The 23,029-nt window shown below is 37.1% G+C and overlaps 1 protein-coding gene across 2 annotated transcripts in view; it reads right to left on the minus strand.

Moving 5' to 3' along the window:
• The window catches only part of RAD51 (RAD51 recombinase), a 29,977-nt gene that overhangs the window by 5,231 nt on the left and 1,717 nt on the right, over positions 1-23,029 (minus strand). For both annotated transcript variants that reach the window (XM_008540631.2, XM_070584167.1), the window contains exons 2-6: positions 21,274-21,376; positions 19,628-19,765; positions 13,664-13,781; positions 11,899-11,990; positions 5,337-5,431 (exon numbers count right to left, since the gene is read on the minus strand). In XM_008540631.2, the coding sequence (XP_008538853.1) occupies positions 5,337-5,431; positions 11,899-11,990; positions 13,664-13,781; positions 19,628-19,765; positions 21,274-21,360 (530 nt within the window). In that variant the 5' untranslated portion in view covers positions 21,361-21,376. The remainder of the gene's footprint in view (positions 1-5,336; positions 5,432-11,898; positions 11,991-13,663; positions 13,782-19,627; positions 19,766-21,273; positions 21,377-23,029) is intronic.

Below are 23,029 nucleotides of genomic sequence, written 5' to 3' on the forward strand. Positions count from 1 at the left end.
CCTGGCTGTTCTCTCAGCAGCTTTCACAAAAAAAGACTATAAGGATCTCTGTGCTTATGTTCCTAGAGCAGCACATGGAATTTTTAATTCCCACAACTTGGAAAAAGTTAGTTGGAAATAAGCATCCTGTCTCATAGTGTTTCCAGAACTTCCTTAAAGATGAGAATAACCTGGAACACCTGTTAAAAAGAAGGTAAATTCCTGGGCCTAATCCAGACTTAATGAATCACAATTTTCAAGGAAGAGGTGTGATAATTTGCATACTTAAATATTTCAGGTGATTCTTAACATGTTAGTTTGACAAGCTCAGCTGTATTGCCTCAAGGGGGTTCTGTCATTCTCTCTTCACAGTACTTAACAGAGCTTTCAAAAAAGGTGGTGATCCTGTAGCTAGCAATTGTGGCTGTGGTTCTCAAACTTCAGCAAGCACCTGGATTACCAGGAGAACTTGTTCAAACAGATTGCTGGACCCTATCCTCAGAGTCTCCGTTTCTAATTCAGTAGATCTGGAGTGGTGTCAGAGAATTTGCATTTGGAACAAGTTCCCAGGTGATGCTAATGCAGCTGTACTGAGGACAACATCCTGAGAACCTCTGAGCTCCTGGAACCTGAATGTGGGTTAATATTCTGCACAAGGGCATGGCAAAAATTAATCAGTGAGGGTTGTGCTGTTGTGAAGGGAAATTAGGTATTAGCTTAAGGAGGCCCTGTAACTGTCTCAGAAATATAAATTTTTAAGTGCAATATACATAAACAGAAATTCAATTATAAAATTTTTTCTTGATAGGTAGAAGTGATTAAAGTGAATTAATGAAATTTCTATTTAAACCTATTTTTCTTTTAGTTGACAAAATAGCCATAAACATGGCCCTAATTAATAAATATTCATTGATTAACAAATACTGGAGGCCCTGTTCTAGGGCGTAGGGATATGAGTGATTAAAACAAAGTCCTTGTCCTCATAGCCAACACCCTACTATCTCCTCTATCCTATCTGAACATTTATGTTGCTGGACAAAATCAATGACTTTATCCAAAAGAGAACTCTTCAACTACTAAAATAGCATACTTAAAAATTAAAAGTGTGGTTTATGTACAAGAACACCAAAAACAACTTGCAGAGGGAAGACAGAGTTTACTATACTCATCTTTAGAAAACTTAGATCAGGTTACAAGGGAGTAATTCTTTTCTCTTGACAAGGATTTTATAAGCAGAGGCAAAGAGCTGCAATTATTGTTCCAACCTAATTTTATGCCTCAACGGTGTACATTTGATGGCTTCGATTCCTCAGATTGTAAACTGGGAAAGAGAATTTTGTTATAATTATAAAACTAGAAAAGAAAATTCTCCTCAACTTAGCCAGGCAGGTTCTAACTGGAGTCTGACATCTCAACATGCAATTAAATTCTATTTAATCACTAGGTTTCAGTAATGTGTGGTAGGGACCAAATTATCACATTTGACCCCAGACAAGGGAGAATAAGTAAGACAACTTTGAGAGTTTATTTGAAAGCTGTATTAGGGGATGTAATGGTAAAAGTAAATTCTTTACCAGCTTTACCGAGGTGTAATTTATATACCATAAAATTGACCCATTTTAAGTATAAAATTCAATGACTTTTCAGTAAATTTGCAGAGTTGTACAACCATCATCACAATATAATTTTATTTATTTTTTAAAAGATTGGCACTGAGCTAACAACTGTTGCCAATCTTCATTTTTTTTCTTCTGCTTTTTCTCCCCAAATCCCCCCAGTACATACTTGTATATTTTAGTTGTGGGTCCTTGTAGTTGTGGCACATGGGATGCCACCTCAGCATGGCTTAACAAGTGGTGCCATGTTCATACCCAGGACCCAAACGGGCAAAACCCTGGGCTGCGGAAGCGGAGCACGCGAACTTAACCACCCAGCCATGGGGCCGGCCCCCAACAATCCAATTTTAGAACATTTCCATCATCCAAAAAAGATCTCTCATGTCTATTTGCAGTTACTTCCTGTTCCTACTTCCAGCCCCAGGCAACCACCAATCTACTGTCTCTATAGATTTTCCCCTTCTGGAAATTTCATATAAATGGAATCATATAATATATAGTCTTTTGTGTATAGCTTCTGTCATTTAGCATGTTTTTGAGATTCATCCATGTTGTAACATGTATCAGTACTTCATTCCTTTCTATTTTGAATAGCATTCCATTGTATGGATAAACCAAATTTTGCTTATTCATTTACCAGTTGATGGAAAATTGGTTGGTTTCCAGTTTTTGCCTATTACAATAATACTATAAACACCCACTTACAAGTCTCTGTGTGGACATCTTTTCATATCTCTTGGGTACATAACCAGAGTGAAATTGCTGGGTGATATGGTAAATTTATGTTTAACTGCCACAGTTTTTCAAAGTGACTGCACCATTTTACAGTCTCACCAGCAATATATTAGGGTTCCAGTTTCTCCACATTCTTCCCAACACTTGTTACTATCTTTTTGATTATTTTATCTCACTGTGGCTTTAATTTGCACTTCCTCGACTAATAATGTTGAACATCTTTTCATGTGCTTATTGTCCATTTGTTTATCTTCCTTGGAGAAATGTCTATGTAAGTCCTTCACTCATTTTTTAATTGGGTTGTCTTTTTACTGTTAGGTTGCAAGATCTTTATATATTCTGAGTACTAGACTCTTATCAGATATATGATTTGCAAATATTTTCTCACATTCTTTGGGTTGTCTTTTCACTTTCTTGATAGTGTTCTTTGAAGCACAGAAGTTTTAAATTTTCAAGAAATGAAAACTGACTCTATTATCAACTTTCTTTTTTGTTTTTTGGTGAGGAAGATTGGCCCTGAGCTAACCTCTGTGCCAATCTTCCTCTATTTTGCATGTGGGACACCGCCACAGCATGGCTTGACAAGCAGTGTGTAGGTCCACACCCAGGATCTGAACCTGCAAACCCCAGGCTGCTGAAGTGGAATGCGTGAACTTAACCACTATGCCATTGGGCTGGCTCCTGATTTTTTCTTCCATGGTCTTTGCTTTTTGGCGTTGTATCTAAGAAACCTTTGCCTACCTTAAGGTCACAAAGGTTTTCTCCGGTTTTTTCCTAAGAGTTTTATAGTTTTAGCTCTTACATTTAGGGCTATTGTCCTTTAAAAAAGTTTATAGCAAATATACATAAAATTTACCATTTTAACCTTTTTAAAGTGTACAGTCCACTGGCAATAAGTACATTCCCACTGTTATACAACCATCACCACCATCCACCTCCAGAATTTTTTTATCATCTCAAACTGAAACTCTGTACCCATTAAACAGTACCTCCCATTCTCCGCACCCCCAGCCCCTGGCAACCCCATTCTACTTTCTGTCTTTATGAATTTGACTACTCTAACTACCTCATATAAGAGGAATCATACACTATGTGTCCTTTTGCAACTGGCTATTTCACTTAGCACAATACTTTCAAGTTTCATCCATGCTGTAGCATGTGTGAGAATTTCCTTTTTAAGACTGAATAATATTCCATTGTATGTATGTATGACATTTTGTTTATCCATTCGTCTGCTGATGGATACTTGGGTTGCTTCTACCTTTTGGCTATTGTGAATAGTGCTGCTAGGAACATTGGCATATTAGTACCAGTTTGAGTCCCTGCTTTCAATTCTTTTGAGTATATACCCAGAAGTGGTTTTGCTGGATCATTTTGTAATTCTGTTTAATTTTTTTTGGAGAACCACCAGATATTATCCACTTTTGGTTAATTTTTATGTATAGTGTAGGGTAAGGTCTAAAATTTATCTTTTTGCACATGGATATCCAACTACATTAGCACCATTCATTGAAAAGACAATTATTATTTCACTATTATTTCCCCCACTAAATCGCCTAGGCACCTTTGTCAAAAATCAAGCGACTATAAATGCAAGAATTTATTTCTGAACTCTCAGTTCTGTTTTGTTGATTTGTATGTCTATCCTTACACCAGCACCACCCTGTCTTGATTATTGTTACTTTATAGTAAGTTTTAAAATCTGGAAGACTAAGACCTCCAATTTTTTTTTTTTCTTTCAAGAATGTTCTGGCTATCTGGGTCCTTGTTATTTCCATACAAATTTTATAATCAGCTTGTCAATTTCCGCAAAAAACTTGCTAGAATTTCAATAGGGATTGTGTCAAATCTATGGACCAATTTGAGAGAGAACTACCATTTTAATAATAATGCGTCTTCCTATCTATAAATGTGAAATGTTTCTCTATTTATGTAGATCTTCAATTTCTCTCAGCAATGTTTTGTAGTTTTCAGTGTGCAAATCTTACACTTGTTACATTTATTACTATTTTATTATTTTCGTTGCTACCGTGAATAGAATTGTTTTCTTAATTTTTGATTTGTTCATTGCTAGTATATAGAAATACAATGGATTTTTGAATATTGACATTGTATCTTGCAACCTTGCTGAACTAATTTAGTTCTAGCAGTTTTTTTTGTGTGTAGTCTCCTTAGGATTTTCTACATGATCCCTTAGGATCATGTCATCAGTGAATAAAGATAGTTTTACACCTTACACTCCTATCTGGAAGCCTTTTATTTCATTTTCTTGCCTGATTGCACTGGCTAAGACCTTCACTACAATGTGGAATACAAGTAGTGAGAATGGACATCCTTGCCTTATTTCTGATCTTAAGGAGAAAGCATTCAGACTTTCACCATCAAGTACGATGCTAGCTGTAGGTTTTTCATAAATGCCCTTTATCAGGGCATCTGATAAATCTTCTGTTATTGAAAGCAAGATGCTGGTCCCTAATTATTATGGTTGAATTGTCTATTTCACCCTTCAATTATGTTAGTTTTTGTTCACATATTTTGAGGCTCTGTTATTAGGTATGTATTTGTTTATAATTCTTATACCTTCCCAGTGAACTGAGCTTTTAAATATAAAATGTTCCTCTGTCTCTAGTAATTTTTTTTGTCTTAAAGTCTATTTCGTCTGATATTAGTATAGCCATTCCAGCTCTCTTATGGTTATTGTTTGCATGTGATATCTTTTTCCATCCTTTTACTTGGAACCTATTTGTGTCCTTGAATCTAAAGTGTTTCTCTGGAAGACAGCATATTGTTGGATCTTGTTTCTTATCCAGTCTGATGGCAATTCATAGTTTTTTGACTAACGAAGAATGCTCTTCTCTACTAAGGAAGGTCATTCTTTTGAACCACACATATAACTTCAGAATATAGAGCAGTAAGAGAAGAGACATTCGTTAGACATTCAACTAACCCTGGCAATCACTATAATGATAGATGCAGCCATATGTCTCTGCTAATCTAGTAACCCACCTCTCAGCCACTGCTAGCAGCCGTTCTGGCCTAAAGGTACCTTCGGTATCAATGTACATGGCCTTTCCTTCACCTCCACCTCGGTCAATGGGAAGCTAGAGAGAACAAAAATAACAGTGGAAATGAACACTGTACTTCTGATATAAGTGACCAAGCTCCCCATGATGGGTCTATAATTTGCCCCCCATTAAATAAAGCAAAAGGAAAAAACACTTTAAAGTGACAATCAGAGGCAGAGAGGAGACATTCCCTTCTGACAGAAATATACTTAGTAGTAGATATAAACCTCATTGTGCCCCCTGGCAGGGGAGGCTAGAATCTTGCCAGAGTTGGACTGCTTGGAAATATAGTTCAAAGTAGGTGATAAAATTCTATGACTGTATACCAACACAATACTGATCAATTCTCTCAAAAGTAAAAACATCTGGAAGGTCATTTAGATTCTCATGTGATACTCAATTAATTTTAGCATATCCAAACCACACTTACACCTCACTTTATAGAGCAGAGTTCGTTCCTATGGGTTACTAAAGGATACTGGCAATGCCCCAGGGGCATCCTAGAAGTTTAAAATATCAGCAACAAAGAAGAAAAAAGGTGTTTGCTCCAATAGCACATAGCGATGTTACAAATGAACAAGAGAAGAAAGAAAAAAATAATAATAGAAAGTAAGTGGGGGCTGGCCCCGTGGCCGAGTGGTTAAGTTCGTGCGCTCCGCTGCAGGCGGCCCAGTGTTTCGTTAGTTCGAATCCTGGGCGCGGACATGGCACTGCTCATCAGACCACGCTGAGGCAGCGTCCCACATGCTACAACTAGAAGAACCCACAACGAAGAATACACAACAATGTACCGGGGGGCTTTGGGGAGAAAAAGGAAAAAATAAAATCTTAAAAAAAAAAAAAAAATAATAGAAAGTAAGAGTGGGAAAAAAAATAAAAGGAGGAATGCCGTGAAAACTGTCTCAAGAGCTACTCAAATTTCTGCTTCCAGCTACCCGTCCCATGCCAGACATCTTTAAGTTCTACAAATTTTAAGAGAATCATGTTAAAGGGTAGTTTCCACCCTAGAAATCTACTTTGAAGCCATAATTCACCTTTAAATTTTTAAGAAAATCCTTTAAGACGTTTTACATTAAGGGCCTGGTAGCACCAAATTTTCTTTCTTTTCCTATTTCTGAGAATTTTTTTTTTCAAAATTACAAAAGTACCATATGCTTGTATTAAAAATTCAAACAATATAGAATAAGTCAAGCAAAAACTGAAAGCTCTTCTTCATCACTCTCATCTCCCAGAAGTAATCTTCCACATCATTTTCTATGCATTTTCATACAAATACTTTTTATATACTATGTGGTTCTGCCACTTACTATGTGACCCTGAGAATATTAAATCTCAGCTTCCTTTTCTGTAAAGTGTAGATAAAACCCATCTTTGAAGATTAAGTAATTCATGTAAAGTGTTTATTTTAGCACAGTGCCTAGCACACAGAAAGCACTTTGAAGACTTATGATATCCTCTATCTCTAGGGCACTGATTTTAGCATATACTCAGTTACAAAGCCTTTATTAACTGGGAAAGGAAAAAATGATTATGTTATCATTTGGCAGGTTGGCAGATAAAATCTTTCAAATGATAGGAATCAACAGAAGGAACAAGGACTATGTATACAACAAGAGAGTCTTGGGGATTGCCTAGTGGCATAGTGGTTAAGTTCATGTGCTCCACTTCAGCAGCCAAGGGTTTGTGGGTTTGGATCCTGGACGTGGACCTACACACCGCTCATCAAGCCATGCTGTGTCAGCATCCCACATACAAAACAGAGGAAGATTGGCACAGATGTTTGCTCAGTGACAATCTTTCTCAAGCAAAAAAAAAAACCAAAAAACAAAAAACAGAGAGAGAGAGTGTCTTGATAGAGGAAAGGTTTGGAACTATTGGCCAAAAGGACAAAAAGCAGAAACTGCCTCAGTTTTTTGGGGAGGAGAAAATCTTGACACTCACAGGGCTAAGTCCCCAGGAATTAAGACGAATGAGCTTCCCCCCTTCTCTCACTTTCTGGTATCTTTAGTGCTAGCATGAGAAGGGATTCTTTTCTTGCTAGGTAGACCTCCTTGGGCAGAAGGGAGGCCATAATGTGGCTGGGCACAGGTAAGCAGACTGACAGCAGAGGAGTGGACAAGGTCCCAGTATATTGTTGGGCCAGTCTCAAGTGGATGGACTATGTACTCTGCACTCCAACCCATTTTGTCTCCTCCACCTTGCCCTCCCAGTGCCATCGCAGCCATTTTGTGTTACTCGGCTGAGACACCACAAGATTAGCTATTTTTAATAACAGTATCATAATTTAACTCGTCTTCCTATTTTATAGTAATACAGGCTGTTTTCAACTTTAACCATTTGATAATGCTACGGTGTAAACTCTTTGTACATTTATCCTTGACTATATGTGAAAAGTTTTGTAAGACACATTTTCTGTCAAAGGGCATGTGCATTTAAAACCAGTACTGATGTTAAATTGTCTTCTCAAAATTTTAAAATGACCCTAGTACTTTGAACAAGCATGTAGTATTCATTTTTTGTAACCTACGGCTCTCAACTTTATTTACATAATTTCACTATTAGACAAAGATCTAACACATAATGGGGTTTCACTTCATTAAGTTGAAAAATTTGAACAAATGAGAGCAGATAATGTTTACATTTAAGTAGTAATCTAACATCCTTTCTGTATGTCTGGTTCAGCTCTTAGAATAGTGAAATGTAATCCTTTCTATTATTAATGAATTAGCATTCTTTTTCTCTGAAAACAAAAAACAAAGATCCATAGTTGTTCAGCCATCTGCGAATGTTATTTTTATAGAGAGAATATGTTTGCGAATTTTGCTTCAGTTTATTGTTGACCAGCATTAGCTGACTGCTTAATAAACATTCCCAGGATAGGATTCTGTTTACACAACTGAAGAACATCAGTGTGATATGCTGAGTTGCCCTGGCAACTATAGATATTGTGTACTGTCCTCTAAATATTTATTCCACATGAATTCCTGTCAAAACATGGGGAAAACATTTCTATTTCAAAATGTCACACATCATGTCAAATGACCCATGTCAGGGTGATATTTTAAACAGTCCTATTTCCCTTTAGTAACAATTTTCTATTGGTGCTCTGGAGATAAGCTATAGCTCCCACAGCTCACTACCACTCTTCTTCTTCTCCTCAATGATTCCTCCCTTATTATCCTAAAAGTTCTCATGTCTCCCCAGCTCTTCCCTCCTCAGAATTATTTATAAGCAGAGCCGACACCAGCTTAGATCTACTTGGACTCCTAACTTGACTGTCTCATAAGACACATGGTGACGTTTTGGTCTGCAATGAAAAGATCAGTAGAGCAATAGAGGAAAGAAATACAATTAAAATGACAAGTGAGAAAGGAAAATGATGAGCTAAACAGGAGACTATCTCTTGCTGTGAGATAAATTTTCATTCGTAAAGAACCAGAATATTTTCCTGTCTCAAGAAATGGCATGCACTGCTTCAAGCAGAAGTAGTGACTGATGAAGGACCCATCTGTAACATGAGAAAAATAAGGAGACAAATTTTCTTGGGTGACTTGAGAACATCGGTCTCATTATACTAGTCTCCACAGATATGTGTTTTACTAACTGTGAATCCTATGCAGGACACATGGTCCTAACAAAGTTCCTATTTTTTTTATGGCACATAGCATCTTTGACTATAGCACAGCATTATATCAATGTAATAAATATTTTTGATAAAGTGCTATTTAAATACAGAATAAATTATGAAGGACAGTTCATAACTTGTTTTACAAGGGAAAAAACACAAAAAAGAACAATTTATATTTGATATCTAAATTCATTTTCATAAATGAGTTCCAAGAACTACTGTTACTTTATCGAGAGGATAAAAATTCACACTAGAATAGAAAGATACTGGGAAGCCTCCTCTATCACAATGATATAGCTAAAACTGTAATAAAGCTTCAAAAGATTTTGAGAGTTGGCCCATGGGAATGAGTCCGGTTCCAGGGTGCTTTGTGGGCCAGCCACTCACAGCAGTATACTCTTAAAGCCAGGGAATGCTAGGATCCCACTCAAAGAAGAAAAAGGGCTCCTCAAAACATTGCTTGAAGTTGCAAAACAGTGAAGTTTGTTCAGTTTCTCTTCTATATCCTCCTCTCTCTGTTTCTCTCTCATAGATCTTTCATTTTCAGAGATTCCAATGTTACTTCTCTGTATAAGACTTAGTTCCACATCTCTAAATACTGCTAGAAATTTTCACTTCTTGTCTCATCATCTCAACCTCACCACCTCTAAACTTGAACTCATCTTTCCATAAAAACTGTCTCTCTCTCCTCAATCCTTTTTAAAGTTACCAAATTAATACACTGTTGGGCTGAGGGATATTTTTTATTGTCAATCATTAAGTGCTGCCCTTTACAGTCATACACCACAAAATGATGTTTCAATGATGGACTGCATATAGGATGGTGGTCCCATAAGATTAGTACCACATAGCCCACATGTGTATAGGCAATACCATCTAGGTTTATGTAAGTATACTCTATGATGTTCGCACAACAATGAAAGCACCTAATTATGCATTTCTTAGAACATATCCTCGCTGTTAAGTGATGTATGACTGTGTATCTTCTGCCTATATCCCTTCAGTCTCACTATTTTACTTTAGTCCAGATCAGCTAATTCTTGTAAAAATCACACATCAAGTACCCTCAGCTCTCAACTCTCCTTCCAATTCATTCAACAGGTTGCTACTAGAATATTTTTGAGAATTTTGCTCATGTTATTCTTCGGCTGTGAAACATTGAATGATCCCCACTCTTTACAGAATCAAATATAAACATTTTTTTTTTTTTTGAGGACGATTAGCCCTGAGCTAACATCTGCGGCCAATGCTCCTCTTTTTGCTGAGGAAGACTGGCCCTGAGCTAACATCCATGCCCATCTTCCTCTACTTTATATGAGGGATGCCTACTACAGCATGGCTTGCCAAGTGGTGCCATGTCCAGACCCGAGATCCGAACCAGCGAACCCCGGGCCACAAAAGCAGAACATGTGCACTTAACCGCTGTGCCACCGGGCCAGCCCAATATAAACTTCTTACACTGGAGTCAAGACCTTCTAAAATATGGTCTTAATGTGTCCTTTTAAGATTTATCTCCTACAACTTTTCCAAATAAAACCTCTAAGTAAATGGTTTATTTATTGTCTTCTCCTCAATACGTTATGCCTCCCTGTCCCCTGTACTTCTGTTCATACCATTCCCTACAGTTAAATGATTTTTAATTTTTTTACCTGCTCAAATTTAGCATTCTTCAGGAGTCTGGTCCAATCTCTTTTCTCCATAAAGTATTCCATGCTTACTCCAGGGTGAAGTAATCCCTCTCTCTTCCTTAAATAGTTATGCTACTTCCTCTATACCATTTATAATGTATCAGGTATGCCTTAGGACATCTATTTTATCATCTCCATCCATTCAAGTATTTACTGAGTGCTGAAGACTGACTAGCAATACAGCAGAGAACAAGCCAGTTACAGGTTCTAATCTTATGAAGGTTTTAAGAGCATGGGCTCTGAAGTTTCATTTGACACCTGTATCTACTACTTAAATGAGATACGACCTTAAGCAATTATTTAACTCACCGTGTCGGTTTCCAAATCCACCCATGAATGGGAGCATAAGTAAAGGAAGAAGAAACAAAAGGAGTCCAGGAAAGGTTTTCTCCTAAAGATGGAAATAGATATGTGTGTATACCAATGAGGATCATCTAATAGAGAGGCAGAGCAGAAAACAGGAGTAGAGTCCTTGAGAAGGTGGCAGGAGATGGTAACCAGATCACACTGGTAGGATGGGCCTTTGAGAGGAAAAGAGACACTTTCTCCATTGTAACCCAAGATAAGAAAAGGTGGGTATAAATGTAAGTGGATTTATAGATTTGATATGAAGAGTAAGTTAGGTCATTGGCTGAGAGTGAAGGTTGAAGAGAAGCAAGAAGGTTTGAGGAGAAAGGACAAAGTACAAGACAGTTGTCTTACTAAGTGGGAAAAAGTATGCCTAAATGGAGAAATTCAGCAGATCTGCGAAACAGTACTGAACGTTAACCTACTTTGTCATCTTGAATTTAAAGTGAAGCCAATTAGCATTATGTTATGATTTTTCTCCAGTTTGACTGCCTATTTGGCAATAGGCACTGAGAAGACAGACAGCGTTCATCTAAGATTGGCATCTCTTCAGGTGGGAGATGTAAATCTGAGGGTATTTGTAAAGGAATGATTTTAATGATGAATCATAAAATCTAGACTAGTGAAGAGGGCAGGTGACAGTGAGGGGAGGCCTAGTAGATGGTACCAAAGTATTTGAAATCAATGATCTTGAAGTTTCTTAAAATGTGAAAGAATTTTGCAGTAGGAATCTATAGGATTCTTAAGGACAGACAAAGTGCCATCCCAAAAGATGCTTGCAAATAGCAGGAATCAACTCATTCTTGCTGATTTGATTAGTTAGAGCCCCAACAGCTCACCTGGCATGTCACAGCCAATGTATGACAGATCTGGGTCTTCCCAGTTCGGAATTCTCCAAACATCTCTGTAATGGATCCAGTCTCAATTCCTCCTAAAAGAGCAATAAGAAACACCTCTTAGCACAATACAATGTTTAGAAACAATAATCAGAGAAATGCCCTTGAAGCTCATCAGAAAGATGTTTACATAATTTGGAAATATAATTTTCAACAAGCAGTAATTTTTAAAATACTTTTTATTTTGAAATAATTCTAGATTTATAGAAAACTGCAAAGAAATGTACAGGGAGGTCCCATGAATTCTTCACCCAAACTCCTCCAATATTAACATTTTACATAACAATCGTAAAGTAAACAATCAATATCAGTTTTCTGACATTGATACAATCGACAGAGCTTGGTCAGGTTTCTCCAGTTATACATGCACTCATTTGTGTGTTCTATAAAATTTCATCACATCTGTAGCTTCATGTAACTACCACCACTATCAAGACACAGAACAATACCAACACAAGTCAATAAGCAGTCATTCAAAAAAAAAAAGATATGTCATCTAATATTTACTAAATGTTTCTCGTGTACCTGGCACAGTGCTATATATTTATATGCATCACTTTATCTAATTCCAATAACTTATAACGTGGGAGGTCTTTTTATCCTCATTAAGAAGAGAAGAAAACTGAAGCATAGAACTATTAAGTAATTCGCACCATGTAATACAGCCAGTAAATCCTGGGAGGGGGGACAGGAGAGCTAACACTCAAATTTGAGTGTGATTCTCGAACTCATGCTATGTTGCACCCTAAAAAAAAAAACTTGTGGCAGACCCCGTGGCCAAGCGGTTGGGTTTGCGCGCTCTGCTTTGGTGGCTCAGGATTTCGCCAGTTCAAATCCTGGTGCGGACGTGGTACTGCTCACCGAGCCATGCTGAGGCAGCACCCCACATGCCACAACTAGAAGGACCCACAACTAAAAAATACACAACTATGTACCAGAGGGCTTTGGAAGAAGGAAAAAAAAAGGGGGGGGGGGGCACTTAAATTATTAAATATTTGGGGAAGCAACAAGAACCAAATCTAACTTTGCAATAATTTAGGACAGCAATGTTTTCAAAAGTTTTAAAACTTTTACAGCTTTCCATAAAGTCTTGAAGGTTAGTGTGTACTACAATGTAGTATTCAAACATGGAATTTTTTTTTTAATTAAGATTATGATAGTTTACAACCTTGTGAAATTTCAGTTGTACATCATTGTTAGTCATGTCGTAGGTGCACCACTTCACCCTTTGTGCCCTCCGCCCTCCCCCAACCCCCCTCTCCCCTGCTAACCACCGATCACATCTCCTTGTCTATATGTTAACTTCCACCTATGAGTGGAGTCATACAGAGTTCATCTTTCTCTCTCTGGCTTATTTCACTTAACATAATACCCTCAAGGTCCATCCAAAACATGGAATTTTTTAACCAATCATCAGATTGTCAACCTTGTAGTAGAGTAGAACGTTATAATTATTTCTTTAGGCAGAGGGCGCTTACTCTCTGACTACAATATTAAATGGAGATTAAATTATTTAACTGGAAGATAACTTTAGTATTTTATAAGTCAGGTTCCAGCCTGCAGCAGTCTTACTTCTTCAGTGTGGATCCTTCTCTTCTCTCTCAATCATAGCTAACACATAAATTCTACCCAAATACTTCAGTTTTGTTCTGTGACCTGGATGCTTTGCTAACTGCAGTTCACAACATATGATAAGGGATTACTACACCTTGAAGTAGTTTGTCAAGCTCTTTGGAGCCAGTAGTAATCTGTATGATCTCTGATCGCCTTTGGTGGAACTCAGTTGCAGTGGTGAAACCCATTGGAACTAATTTAGCTGCCTCAGTCTGGGAAAAATAAGAAATGTCAAATCAACAAAATATACTTAGTAAAACAAGAAGCATGCATGCAATAGAAAGAGACGACAGCTAACAAAATTTCCAGAATGATTTCTCTTTAAAAAGTCATCAAAATACTAGTAGTTCTAGTTCTAGGATTAATTTCTCTCTCTGGCAACTAAAAGATAAACTAACTTAGAGACTCCATGAAGACTAACTTTTTAATTGCCAATTTAAGTAACACATTCATGTAGTAAAAAAAAAAAAAAAAGAAAAAGAAATTATAGACCCACATGCGTACTTCACCTGATTTATGATAAATTAACACTATAATACAAAGTCTAACAACATATTTAAACCTTGATTTCCTGGTCCATCAATCACAGACTGTAACTTTCAACTACCTTAAATGAGGACATTTGTCCTTTACCTCCATGTCTACTTCCCCTTCTGTCAGGTGTACCTTTTCTTATACATTGTCAAGGTTGAGAACATTTATATCCTATTTTGTAGTCATTGATAAGCCTTCAATGATCAATCTATAGGTTGATTCCAAAATTTAAAAATAAATGCATTCACAAATATGTGGAAATTAAACATTACACTCCTAAATAACCAATGAGTCAAAGAAGAAATCACAAGGGAAATTATAAAATACTTTGAGATGAAAGAAAATGAAGACACAATATACCAAAACTTATGGGATGTGGCAAAAGCAGTGCTTAAAGGGAAATTTATAGCTGTAAACACCTCTGTTAGAAAGATCTCAAATCAATAACCTAACCTTCCATCTTAAGATCCTAGAAAAAGAAGAGCAAACTAACCATAAAGCAAGCAGAAGGAAGGAAATAAGATTAGAGCGGAAACTAATGAAATAGAGAATAGAAATATAATAGAGAAAATCAAGAAAACCAGAAGTTGGTTCTTTGAAAAGATGAACACAATTGATAAATCTTTGGCTAGACCAAGAAAAAAAGGCTCAAATCACTAAAATCAGAAGTGAAAGAGGGAACACTACCACTAATCTTACAAAAATAAAACTCCATGCCAACAAATCAGATAACTTAGATGAAATAGGGAAATTCCTAGATACAAACTATTAAAACTCACTCTAGAAAAAGAATCCAAGCCAAGGCACTGAATAATTGAATTCGAGTCTAAATTCAGTAAAATAAATTATCTTAGTTTGACTATAAAAAACAAAAAACGAAAAACTGAATAGATCTACAGCAAGTAAAAAGATTAAACTTGTAATTCAAAATTTGCTACAACAAAAAGAAAAAATCAATGAACAGCTAAGTAGTGAGTCGCATTATTCTTTAAACTTGTCTACTACTTAATACTTCTCTTGAAAATTCATTACCATGTTTATATTATAGCTTTGTAAATATAATTCATTGCAGAACCAAATGGTGTGCTAGAAATACAATTCTTTCACTAAGGCTCCAATGTTAACAACCCTATGTCTCTCAAAGATTTCTACTGTCAAACTCAAATTCATTCTTTTTTATACACCACCAGTTTCAAAATCATGCTCCATTTTACCTTACTTTTATAACTGAGCGATGTCTTCCTCAAGTGTCTGACTTTATCATTTCTCAAATTTTCCAACCTCTCAATCTTACTATGTATTCTATTGAATCCTTCTTTCCCCCTGACGATCTCCTTTCCTTCTCCAAACTGGGCTGTCTGCTCTCCAGGCTAGCTACTGTCCTGGGTCTTCCTTCACTGAGTACTTGAGTTGGAGTCACTCTAACCTAGATTTTGTTTTCCACCCTCATTTTGGTAAAGTATATTCTCAAGTAACTTCCTAAGAGTGGACAAGAGAAAAACGTTCAGAATTCCTCTATTTCTGAAAATGTTTTATTCTCCCCTAATACTTGATTAATAATATTACTACAATAGAATTCTAAGTTCAAAATTATTTTCTCTCAGATCTTTGAAGGCATTGCTCTACTAGCTTCTACCATCCAGATTTCTGATAAGAAATGTGCTGTCTTTCTGATTTTTGGTTTTTTCAGGTCACTTAGGTTTTTTCTCTCTGAATCTTCTCTTTATGACTGGTATACTAAAATTTCACAATGATGTATCTAGGTGTGGGTCTTACTATGTAAGACTTCTGCTTCCCTTAAGCTCTGGGAAATTTTCTTGTATTATTTCTTTGAGAATTTCTTCCCTTCTTTTTTCTGTGATGTCTCTTCCCATAACTTCTAATCTTCAAGATGAATGAAGATTAATGAAAATTAGAAAATAAAAATACCAAGGGGGGGAACTATAAACCAATATTGAACTCTAGTTAATATATGCTAAAATATTTAGGAGGAATTGTACTGACATCTGCAACTTTCTTTGAAAAGCATAGAAAAATTCCAAGATACACTGATCACTGGATTGAGAGATAAATAGGTGATAAAGCAAGCATATTAAAATGTTAATGGTAGAGTCTACTTGACGGGTATATACGTGTTCATTGTAAAATTCTTTCAAGCTTTGCAGTAAGTTCAAAAATTTTAATAACAAAATGTTGAAGAAGGGGCTGGCCGGGTAGCGTAGCAATTAAGTTCCCATGCTCCACTTTGGCAGCCTGGGGTTCACAGGTTCGGATCCTGGGCGTGGACCTATGCACCACTTATCAAGCCAGGCTGTGGCAGGTGTCCTACATATAAAATAGAGGAAGATGGGCACAGGCGTTAGCTCAGGGTCAATCTTCCTCAGCAAAAAGAGGAGGATTGGTGGTGAATGTTAGATCAGGGCGAATCTTCCTCATATTTAAAATGAATAATAATAATTAAAAAAAAGGGGTGGGGGGCCAGCCCCATAGCCAAGTAGTTAGGTTTGTGCGCTCTGCTTTGGTGGCCCAGGGTTTTGTTGGTTCAGATCCTGGGTGCGGACATGGCACTACTCCTTAAGCCATAGTGAGGGGGCGTCCCACATAGCACAAAGAGAGGCACTCACAACTAGAATATACAACTATGTACTAGGGGGCTTTTGAGAAAAGAAAAAAGTTGAAGAAAAAATACTCATAGGAGATGCTTTCCCTTCTAGTGATTTTAACCTCTACATTTTCTAGTCTAGGAGTTCTTAAAAAAACAGAATATTATAACCAAAGTGAAATCTGAAGTAAAACCAGGCAACTGTAATTTGGCAGAACTTTACTTCTATTCTTACACAATAAGCCGGCTTTCATCTGTGCTAGGCAGAAGTGTTAAATCTGTTGGAGTTTTCAATAGCTAAGAACTACCAAATCCTTGGACACTACATAGAATGGCAAGTAAAAGAAAAATATTACAAAAAAAATCCATGCTGAATCTGTCAGTACTGTCATAGTGCACCAAGAGAGCAGAGCTCAACAAAAGCCAATTACAATTACATTAAACTTTGAAAATGTGAAGACGACCACAGAAGAATCTGCCACCTTCTGAATGAGTTGTTTTGTTCACCATATCTCTCTCTCTTGTTAAGAAACCACTTTGATTTATATTTTGAACACGATTTTTCTTTTCTTTAGTTTCCTTTCTCCACTGTGACAGTGGATCTTCTTGCTGAAAGTCTCAGTTCCAAAGACTTTGGGGGAATGGGAGGGGATAGCCACTGTGACTGACCAAATATTCTTTAACCTTTAAAAGCAAATAACACAGTCTTTACCCACCAGAAACTCATAAAATGTCTGAAATCAAAGAGGACAGAAAAATAAAAAGACCTATCTATATCACTTTGCACATCTCATTTCACTTATTACAGGTTTGTATATATGTTTTCACAGAAACAAAACACTGGATTTGATTTTTAAAACTAATGTCTGACAAGGCATAAGCAAAGACCCTGTCAGGATCTGTTCAGTCAAAAATCCATGCCCAGAAAGAAACAACAGACTTTAGAGCCACCTACTGGCTTAGTCAACATCACAATCTTTCAATGAGGCATTAGGGACTCAGAACTTTTATTTTCAATTAAGTCACCACTTCAACAAACATTTATTTATTTGAGTAATCCAATAAATGACAATTTCATACTTCCATGGATGGCAACACCTTTACTCCAAGGACTTAAATTAAGAATTACTTATGATTTTTGAGCCCTGAGTGGCTTACTATCACAGACTGGTACTAAATAAATGGAATAACAGCCCTGCCAGTGCTTACAAATTTCAAGCTCTTAGTATAATACTGGGTTGTGCATATATTAATGTATGAGATATTAAATAAGTACAAACAAATCTCAGATATTGTCCATTTGACTAAGCTACATGGCAGAACTACATGTGCGGAAGCTCCCAATAATAACAAATGCATTCTTTTTGAAGATTCTTTGGCTTTTGAAGATTCTTTTTCAGAGAAAATTTCTGTGAAACTGTAACAGGAATCAACACAAAATATGAAAACATAACTTTATAGATAAATATTTGCTTTACACTATATAAAAGTTCAAGGGTAAAGCCAATCAAACTGTGTAACTATATAAATACCAGAGGATAAGTGCATAAAATAAAATGTAATCATGGGGAATTATGGGTGCTAAAGATGTCTGACCCAAGAATAATAAGACCTTGGAGGGAGACAACAAAGGATCACAGTATAATAGGATGAAAATAACTGGGTTCTCGTCTTAGTTCTGCCATCATCTGTATGACCTTGGATAAATCACTGAACCACTGTGCCTAAGCTTCCACATCTGTAAAACAGGCAGAATCCTGGCCCTACCTCTCTCTCTGTGTCGTTATGAAGGCCAAATGAGAATATAGTGAAAAGGATGGGATTTCAAAGTTAAAGTGCTATATAGTATAAGAGATTATTAAGTTACTACCTCATTTCCGCTAAGCCAGTAAAATCATTTTTATGTCATTTATTAATGTAAAAAAACTAAGGTCATCATTTGAAATCACATTCTCTGGTCATCATTAAAGAATCTTGCCTGTGATTAATTAACAGATTATACACAGAGAGACTAATTAATATGACTTTCAAGTGATAAAAACAGCTTGTCTATTTAAAAGTAATATATGTTTATTATAGAAAATGTATGGGGCTGGCCCCGTAGCTGAGTGGTTAAGTTCGCGCGCTCCGCTGCAGGCGGCCCAGTGTTTCGTCAGTTAGAATCCTGGGCGTGGACATGGCACTGATCATCAAACCATGCTGAGGCAGCATCCCACATGCCACAACTAGAAGGACCCACAACTGAAAAATATACAACTATGTACTGGGGGGTTTTGGGGAGAAAAAGGAAAAAAATAAAATCTTTAAAAAAAAAAAAATGTAGAAACTTCAGAAAACTGAGGCAAAATAAAAACTGTTCACATTCTTACCATCCAGAAATAACAGTTAATATTGTAGTGTATTTACCCCCAGTGTATGTGCTATACACAAACACACATTTTTAAAAACAAAAATCAAGCACATATACACACACACGTATATTCATGTGTGTATACATACATACACGCATGTTTTGTTAAGCTGCTTTCTTATATCAGGAACATTTTCCTATGTCAATGAATAATCTTCAAAACTGTTTTTAGTGGCTGCATACTAACGAATATATTTCTAAGGCATGACATCATAATATCCAGAAAGATAAGGTACACACCACTCACTGCTGGTAGGAGTGCAAAGTGGTAGTCAATTTGGCAGTATTTATGTCATAACCCATGATACTGTAATTCCCTAGAGAAAATTCCAATTTATGCAAGGAGGTACATACAAAGATAATTAACTGGTAATGCAGTCACCTCTGAAAAGGGGGACAGGGTCATCCTGTCAACAATGAGGGATAGAAGGAGAAAGACCACCACTTTTCACTGTATACCCCTTTGTACTATTTCCACTAATGCCTCCCTAGGTTACATAAGCAGTACTTACCAGAATTTTATCAGCTTTGGCTTCACTAATCCCCTTAATATTTATTAGCTCCTTCTTTGGTGCATAGGCAACAGCCTCCACAGTATGGAATCCGGCTTCTTCCAATTTCTTCACATCATTGGCATTTATGCCACATTGCTACAAGTGAAGAAAACCAGGGATAAATTTAAGCTTCAGTTCTCTCAACTGTCCAGTGTGGATATTTGCCCTACCTACTTCACAGAGCTCTTTTTGAGAACTGTGATATTATATGCAAAAGCTTTGAAAAGTGTGCCCTACATATGAGGTATTTAATAACAAATTATCAACCTTTTCATTAGCAAAACCAGTTTTAAACTAGCACTATGTCATGTATATTAAAACTCTTATAATGGACTCATCACGAAATGAGATTAAACCAGTAATTCCTAAGCACTGGGAATAAACCTGCAACTCTCGACCTTTTATGCCTGGGACTCTAAATGAACTTTGAGACCCTAAGCCCTAAATGGCCACTTTAAACCAGTGTTTCCCATATCAAGCACACACAAAAAATAATATCGTCTACACTAAGCTAGGGTAAACTGATAAGGTTGCCCCAGAGCTAAGAAGAACAGTATCTTAGCATATCAATATCCTTTTGGCAGCACAATGACTAGAAAGCTCTGCTCTAACAACTGAATTAAGAATGGGGAAAACTACTTTTGGTCAGGGACTTACATACATACTTCTCAAAACAAGCCACCTAAAGGTACCTCTTCCTCCCTATATACAAAGTCAGCTTTGGTTTTATTAGCCACCGAAACCATGACTTGGGGGAAAGCATGGGGAGATGTCTATGTATTTGGGGGTCAGGGAAGGTTTGGAGAGGGGAGAGAATAGTATCTGCCCATACAAACCATGTCTGCTATTAATATTTAAGCAATAAGCAATACACATGTGTATTTAAGGATGCTCACGATAACAAGTTATGACTCTAAACTCTCTAATGTTTATCACAAACCCATTTAAGTAACTTCTGGAGTCCTGAAGCTTAGCTGGGGATGGGAGGAATATGTGTAAAGAAACAGAAGAATGAAGGCTTTCTCTGCTTTCACTCCTACTTCTTTTGGCCCATGTCAGCTGCACTCACACCGGGGCCTCTGTACAGTGGGCAGAAATAGTGCAAGGCCCCAGCTCTTGTGCAGAGTCCTAAGCTAGAGCCTGGCTCTTATACCTTCACACTTCAAGCCCTTCTGCCTCTCTATGACAGCTGTCTTCCTACTAACTTCAGCACAGATCTGGGTCAATGGAGAGATGTTGCTCCTGTCTCCTTCCCATATAGCTGGCCCTGGCCACTGTAATTCCCTGAACAGTAATTTCATACTTAGTACAAATGACTCCGCCATGGGATCCTAGGGTTTCTTAGTTTCTGACAATCCAGCTCTGAGAAAGAAAAATGATAAATTAGGAGGAGAATTCTCAACAAAAGAAGAGATCTAGACAGACATGTTTAGCAACTATCTTAAGCCTTTCCACAGGATCCTTGACAATGCCCTTGAAAACTCTAACTTGGGTCTTGATTTGAGGTAGTAAACCAATGGTATTTGTAAAAGTTGTGATTTCTCCCAATAGGTAGAAGAATCTAGTCCAGTATTGTAGTTCCAAAATTAGCAACTAACACATACCTCTAACCGTGAAACAGGTTGTGGACCAAAGCTCTCTTCTTCCACTGAAGTATCTGCATTTGCTTCAAGCTGCATCTGCATAGCCATTGCTCAGTGTTCAAGACTGAAAAATACAGATGGCCATCAGGAAGAACACTAAAAGTAAAGAGCTGCAAACTCAGGTTTACAATAAATCTCTGAAGAATTCCTTGCTAGGCTTTTGGTCTATTCACTGACCGACTCATGGCAGGAAAAAGAACAAATCTCTCACCAGCTTTCCCTTCTACTTTGCTAGTTGTATCAGAAAGACTAGGGAGAGCCAGGACTATTTTGCTTCTTAAAGATGCATAGCTTAACTAGATCAACTACATGCCCCTGGTCCCCTGCTTCATATTCCTTGAGAGTAGGGGCCAAATTTTATTTATTTCTATACACTCTACAATACATCATAACTGTCAGGTGTTTGGTAAATATTTGGCAAATGAATGCAGACTTTCTGGGACTCTACTTATAATTAAAAAAAAAAAAAAAGGTGAACGGTTAAACTGCTTCAGTTCCATTGTTCCCTTCCAGCAAGCAGGGTTTGGGGGTGGTGGGACAGGAGTGAAATGAAGGTACAGAATGATTGCCCATAAGCCTCCATTCCTGATAGAGAAACAATAGATGGAGATGAGAGGTAAATTCCCAGCTCAGGCAAGGATCATGCTTGTAGTCACACATTTTGCTTCTAATAGGAGTGTATGAAATTTAAAGATCACCATTTTAATCAATTACGGACCTCAGTGAATGCACAAATGAATAAATAACATGCAAGTACCCTGCTTAGTCTGAAACCTTCTAGATAAGCATAAGGCCAAAAGCTCAAGTCAGGTCATTATGAGAGGGTTAAGATTGCTCAGGGTGAAACGAAGAACTGAGAACAAAAAACATCTGTAACTGTCTTCAGGAGGTACTAGTAAAAGCGAACAAGTCTTGATGTCCACAGAATAAATGAACCTAAATCACACCAAAACAACCTGGACAGTTAAACCATCAGGATAAATTTAACTCAAAAGATAACAAATAGGAAATCTCCATTCTTAGAGACTTGACATGATCATTTGTTCTTAATTGGTTCAAGTACAGATCTCTTAGATGGCAGATTTAGCATAACCTGAGCTTATGATAATTCCAAATATCGAATCAGCTGAATGTAATTTAAATTTAAATGTCTCCCTTCATAATTTATGGAAAAGATGGCAAAGCAGAGTAATGGGGGAAGGATGGTCTTTTCAATAAATAGTGCTGGGCTGATTGGATAGCCTTAAAGAATAAAATAAACTTGATCTCTATCTCACACCACAGAAAAACAATCAATTTCCAATTTAGATTATAGATCTAAATGTAAAAACAAAGCTTTTAGAATGTAGACGTGTATCTTCACAACTTTGGGTTAAAGGTTTCTTGAACTAGATACATAAAGCAGTAACCAGGGGCCGGCCCCATGGCCAAGCGGTTAAGTTTGTGCGCTCCACTTCGGTGGCCCAGGGTTTCGCCGGCCCGGATCCCGGGCGCGGACATGGCACCCCTCATCAAGCCATGCTGAGGTGCTGTCCCAAGTCCACAACTAGAAGGACCCACAACTAGAATGTACAACTGTGTAAAGGGGGGATTAGGGGAGAAAAAGCAGGAAAAAAAAAGATTGGCAACAGTTGTTAGCTCAGGTGCCAATCTTTAAAAAAAAAAAAAAAAAAGCAATAATCAAAAAGGAAAAAGACTGAAAAACTGAACTATACTT

Source organism: Equus przewalskii, chromosome 1, assembly GCF_037783145.1.
Source record: "Equus przewalskii isolate Varuska chromosome 1, EquPr2, whole genome shotgun sequence".
NCBI classification, from domain to species: Eukaryota; Metazoa; Chordata; class Mammalia; order Perissodactyla; family Equidae; genus Equus; species Equus przewalskii.